Here is a 5,711-nt window from a genome sequence, read left to right on the forward strand (position 1 = left end):
TTTCTTTCTTCCTTCCTCTTTTTTTTTTCTTATCACATTTTTGTAGTTGCAATCTTTTTTTTACAATGATTTTGGTACTTGAAATTGATTTCTAATATGGGAATTTGTTGCCTATTGCTACTGAGGTGAAGTGGAAACTGGAAATGCAAAGTATAGAAGTAGCACATGGAATTTAGTGGGAAATTGAGGTAGAGAAGAGGTGAGTTAGTTGAGGATCTCAAATAATTGTGCATGCATTCAAGTTTCCGAAAAGCTGAATTACTTTTATTTTTCATTCAATACCAGCTAGCTTGCAGGCTGCAGTATTGACGGCAACTGTACTTGCAATAAAAGGGGTAAACAGAATAATCAACTTTTTAAAGAAATATGTAAAATTTTACTATTATATGGAATCCGGATTTGAAACTTTCCGTGTTATGAACGGTAAAAAGAAAGGGTGCGGTCCCGAATTGATATTTCATGCGGTTATTAATTGGAGACAAACTGGACTTTTGCTTTCATATGACACCTAACCTCTAACTAGAAAAAAAAAAAAAAAAAATTAGACAAGAGGTCAATTTTAACCACGTTTTGTTATTTAAAAAAAAAAAAGCATTTTCCCATATCGCTTGTTTAAGAGAGACTAATCATAAAAATGGCAATGACTGTCTGAAATTCTGTTATTGAGACATACAAAAGTTTTTTGATGAAAAAAAAAATTTAAGACCTTAAACTTTCATCACCACATTAAAAAAAAAAAAAAAACTCTGTTTTTTATGGTACGACTTAAACATAAAGTGAAAATCAGAAAACAAAACACAAAACCAAACAGCAAAGGTTTACGAAAAATTGTAGAGGCAAAACAACGACGTTTCTTGCAAAGATAAGGAACAACATCTAACAGCGATTTCTCTTCTTGAAACGTGGATTCTATCATATTCTCAAACGTGTGATTTATGATTGTGCAATTCATAGCACCAAAACCTAACAATGCAAAATTGGGAATACACTCCTAAATAAATGTCAACTACCACTTTTAATTTAATTAACTTCGCAACTGTCTGTACATTTTCTTTCTCTCTTCTGGAACCATCTATTTAACAAACTCTTCAGAATTTATCTTCAACCTTTGATTGCATACTTTATAATTTAAAACATTTGGTTTCAGCTTTTAAGATTATTTTTTCATATATAAAAGAGGAACACATGTCCGAACATGCCATAAATTATTTAATGCAAGTGGGGATTCAAAGTTCTTATCAAAGGATGTTATGAAAAATATATAAATAATTAAATATATTATAACTCCACTAATTACTCTTTGTTTCAACTATAAATTAGCATTTTTTTAGAAGTTAATTTATTAATTAATTAGTAGATATTTTTTTAAAATTAGAGGAAATATTTTTATAATTAATAATATATCCTCAACTTAAATTATTAAAGATGTGGATATGGTAACGCAACAGACAAATGAATTAATCACGGATTTAAATCACGGGTTATCTAAGACAACAGAAACACGGGTGTGCTCAATTTCGGATCCATAATAGGAATACTCCCATCTACATAGGACAAAAGTTTATTAAATTATGTTATTATAAGTGATAATTAATTTAGTAAAATATTTATTACATACTTTATTAATTTAAATATAAATATTATTATACAAAAATTATTTAAAAATATATATTTTTATATAAAATTAAACTGATGTTATGATACCTAATTCCTTTATTTTAATTTTTAAACGTTAATTTGCTGTTTTAATATTCAGAAAACACATTCTAAAAAGGCAGAGAAAAAGGAAGAAAGCACTTGACATTTGCATCAATTTTCCAACCTCCACCAACATGTATTTATTCTGGATGTAATTGGTTCTACACATTAACAAATAGTTTCCTGTCCCACTTGAAGACAGACTCACAGACAAATCCACTTCTTTCCTTGTCATGTGATGTCTCAATTCTAACTCTGCACTAACCTATTATTATTAATTATGATTATCTCCTTGCCTATTAATTTAAAAAAAAAAATTCCTCATTTTATGTTTTATTAAAGGTTTCACTCTCACTGCAGATAAAACCCTTTTCTTTCTCCCTTTTATGCCCTCTCTGCTCATTCTCCAAATCAAAACTAAACCACAACTGAAAGTATAAAAAAACCCTAGTGGGTATATATATCAATTTCTTCATTGTTCTCTCTGTTTCTCTCACTTCTCTGCTTCAATGGGCTCAAAAGCTTTGCTTCTGGCAACTGGGTTTATGATGGTACTTGGAGTTGCAATCTCAGACACAGAGCAAGATAAAACAGAATGTGCAAACCAACTTGTGGGTCTAGCCACGTGTCTTCCTTACGTCGGAGGAACTGCTAAAACTCCAGCCTTGGATTGCTGTACTGGGCTTAAGCAAGTGCTAGAGAAGAGCACCAAATGCCTTTGTCTTCTAATCAAAGATCGTGATGATCCAAGTCTTGGTATAAAAATCAATGCTACTCTTGCTGCTACTCTCCCCAGTGCCTGCAAAGCCCCTGCTAATGTCACACAGTGCATCGGTAAACTCCTCCTCCATCACTAACATCATCTTAGATCTAATGAACATCTTTGTTCTTTTTGTCTGAAACCCTTTTTCTTGTCTGAATTTTTCGGCTGATTATTGCCGTTTCTGGGGTGTGGATGATGAAGATATACTACACTTGGCTCCCAATTCGACAGATGCTAAGGTATTTGCAGGATTTGCCAATATCGCCAAAGGGAGTAACAGTTCAAGCACTGGAGCAAGTGGTAAGAATTTCAGACAATTTATTCTATTACATATAACAGATAATGAATAAGCTGTATAGCTGACTCATTAGCATATTTCCATTAAAGGGAACTCTACTAAAAGTGGATCAACTGCAGAGGAGAAGAGTGACGGAGGAATGGGAAAGAGATCTAAATGGGTTGGAGTTGAGATGATGATTTGTGGGTATTTGCTATGGGCCTTGACAGCTTTTGGCATCTGATGATACGAGTGAGATAATCTGTGGTTTGTTTTACAAAAATTGTACCTTTTTAATCTGTTAGCACTGTTTCTATCCTACAATTCAGTTCCTTTTCCTTCTAGGTTGTTCTGTGTGAGATTGCTTTTTGTCATCAATTTTTCTTTCTATAGAACTTGTATTTTCCCTGCCATTATACTTCCAACTGCATTTGGGAATTAGAGGGTCCCATAGAAGTTAATTCTGTGGGTGGGTTTCTAAAGGAGAAATTCCCCAATTTTTACCAGCTAACTAGTTAGTAATATTTTCATAATGGCTTCTCTCAATTGTATGATTTATGATGGAGATGATGATCTATTTGCTTGGTTTATGTTTAACCTAGTTGGGGTTGTTTGATTTGTGATGCTCCTTAATTAGATGGATTTCATACGATTCCAATCTTTGCCCACCAAACATCTGTCCTTAATATCTGGTATTAGCTTTTCAATCCAGGGAATAATATGCATATGTGTCAGTTTATGGTGAAGCATTGTCTAAAGTCTTTTTATTTCATGTCAATCCATATTCAGAAATTTGTCCCATTTACAACAGTAACTATAGTTGCCCATCTCCTTAAGCTTCTTCTTCTAACCACAAACAACAGAATCATTTTCTAGATTAGAATGTCAAAGCATAGCTACATAATTTTAGAGTAATTTTATGATACTTGCTGTATTAGATGATATATTAGATGTATAGGAAGTTTCATATTTAAATTTAAATTAATAAAATTTTATTTGAGTAGACACACCCCTTTGCTGTATATGAGGAAGAATTAATCCGTTTTGGACAATTCACGCATTATATTTTATAATTAAATTAAATTTTTATAATTTATCACGATGACCAAAATATGAGATTGCCATCGTCATTCTATTTTTTTTTTTTTTTAATTTATTGATTAAAATAATTTAAATGTTTTTATGATTTACATTTATATTTCAATTTTTTTTATTTGTTGAATAAAATAATTTAAAATTTTCAAAAAATTTATATTTATATTATAATTTTTAATATTAAATAATTGTAAAAATAATTATCAAGACATTAAGAATCGTATTTTTAGTGAAGGTATTAATAAATAAATAAAAATTAAATTGGTCGATGATTTTTTTTGTAATTTTAAAAATAAATATAAATATATTTTTGTAATTTTAAAAATAAATATAAATATAAATTTGTGAAAAATTTTAATTTATTCTGATAAAAAAGTTGGGAAGTAAAGTTTAAAAAAAAAAAGACTATTTTATCGTAAAGATAAAAAATATAGTTAATTAAAAATAATTAAAAAAATAACGTGAAATGATATATATTATTTTAAAATTTTAATTAAAATTGATTTTATTTTATTTAATAAATTTTAAAGATTTAATTTAATTGTTTAAAATTAAAAATTTAAAATATAATTGTGAGTTGATAAAAATATTTAAATTATTTAAATTAATAGGCGTATAAAAAAACATGGACACAAACACATCATTGCCTGCACTTCGCCTCCGTTTCATTATCACCACTATCATAACGCCACCACGAGCACGCCATGGCCATCACTGCGGCTATGGCCATCCTACACCTTCCTTGCCATCCCCACAATTTAGTAGCTATACGATCAAATTTACTATTTGAATTATATTATAAAGCTAAATATATTAAATTTTAAATTTATTTTTAATTATTATTAAAAATTAAATAAATTTAAAAAATATTAAATAAATTAAATAAAATATAACTCATATTTTAAAATCATAACAAGTGATGATTTAAAAAAATTCAATTTGATATTTTTAGTCTCCATTATATAGTTTAAAGATAAAATTAACATTTTTACCAAATTTTAACCATTCCACCTTTTTGTCAAATTCAACCATGAGATCATGGGTTTGTTTTAGAATTGGATTTCCAATTTCATATCAAATTTTAATTAAAACTGATAAGAATTCGGATTGAAATAAATCAATGTAATTTCAAACTAAACTAAATTTTTTCCTTTTAAAATAAGGGGAACATATAAAAAAAAATTGGACCTTTCATATTTTGTTTCATTTTTATGTTTCTGTAGATTATAAATGCTTATTGAGTTAAGTGATAAGAAGTCTTATTAAAGCCATGAATTTCGATGCAAGTTTCTCTCTGTGGTCCTTTTATGACTCGATACTCTTTCATTTTTCTCTTCCTTAAACCTAATTTTTTATTTTCTCTTCTCCATGGAAGACGATTTGCGTCAATTGACTATCAATGAAAAATAAGATATTGTTGTCCCTATTAAGAGTTCCAATAATATTCCGATCGTCACTTATAATTTCTATATGATAGGGATGTTCCTCACATACAATCCACTCAATTTTCAGAATATGCAGATCTCTTTGGTAGATTTATAGTATCTTTTAGAGGGATACCTATAATGGATTTAGAGGCAAAAAGATATTAACGTTAATTTTAAAGATATAGGGAATGAGAGCCCTTAGTTATACAATCAATTTCTCCTTGTTTGAAAGGAGATACATGCTATGCTGCCGGACCCTATGAGAGTTAAAGTTTGTTTGGACATTCGGCAACCGGCGGAAAAAGTTTGTTGGAGATGATGGTATTGTGTTTACTGTAAAATTTCAATACGAAAAACTGACTATTTTTTGCTATATATGTGGAGATTTTCTGTGACTTGCGTTCACGTTGAAGAAAGAAGATATCAAGTTTGGTTGGGGTGATTTTCTCAG

General features: G+C 29.3%; 1 protein-coding gene across 2 annotated transcripts; it reads left to right on the forward strand.

Moving 5' to 3' along the window:
- Positions 1–2,047: 2,047 nt before the first annotated feature.
- Positions 2,048–3,284, forward strand: LOC110600857 (non-specific lipid transfer protein GPI-anchored 6). Of its 2 annotated transcripts, none has more exons than XM_021737762.2 (3): positions 2,048–2,532; positions 2,663–2,761; positions 2,879–3,151. In XM_021737762.2, the coding sequence occupies exons 1-3, from the start codon at positions 2,208–2,210 to the stop codon at positions 2,980–2,982; spliced, it is 528 nt and encodes a 175-aa protein (XP_021593454.1). In that variant the 5' UTR covers positions 2,048–2,207; the 3' UTR covers positions 2,983–3,151. The 2 variants fall into 2 exon arrangements, with proteins under 2 accessions (XP_021593454.1, XP_021593453.1); XM_021737761.2 differs by having other exon boundaries at positions 2,049–2,532; positions 2,849–3,284.
- The last annotated feature ends 2,427 nt before the right edge of the window (positions 3,285–5,711 follow it).

Source organism: Manihot esculenta, chromosome 15 (genome assembly GCF_001659605.2).
Source record: "Manihot esculenta cultivar AM560-2 chromosome 15, M.esculenta_v8, whole genome shotgun sequence".
NCBI classification, from domain to species: Eukaryota; Viridiplantae; Streptophyta; class Magnoliopsida; order Malpighiales; family Euphorbiaceae; genus Manihot; species Manihot esculenta.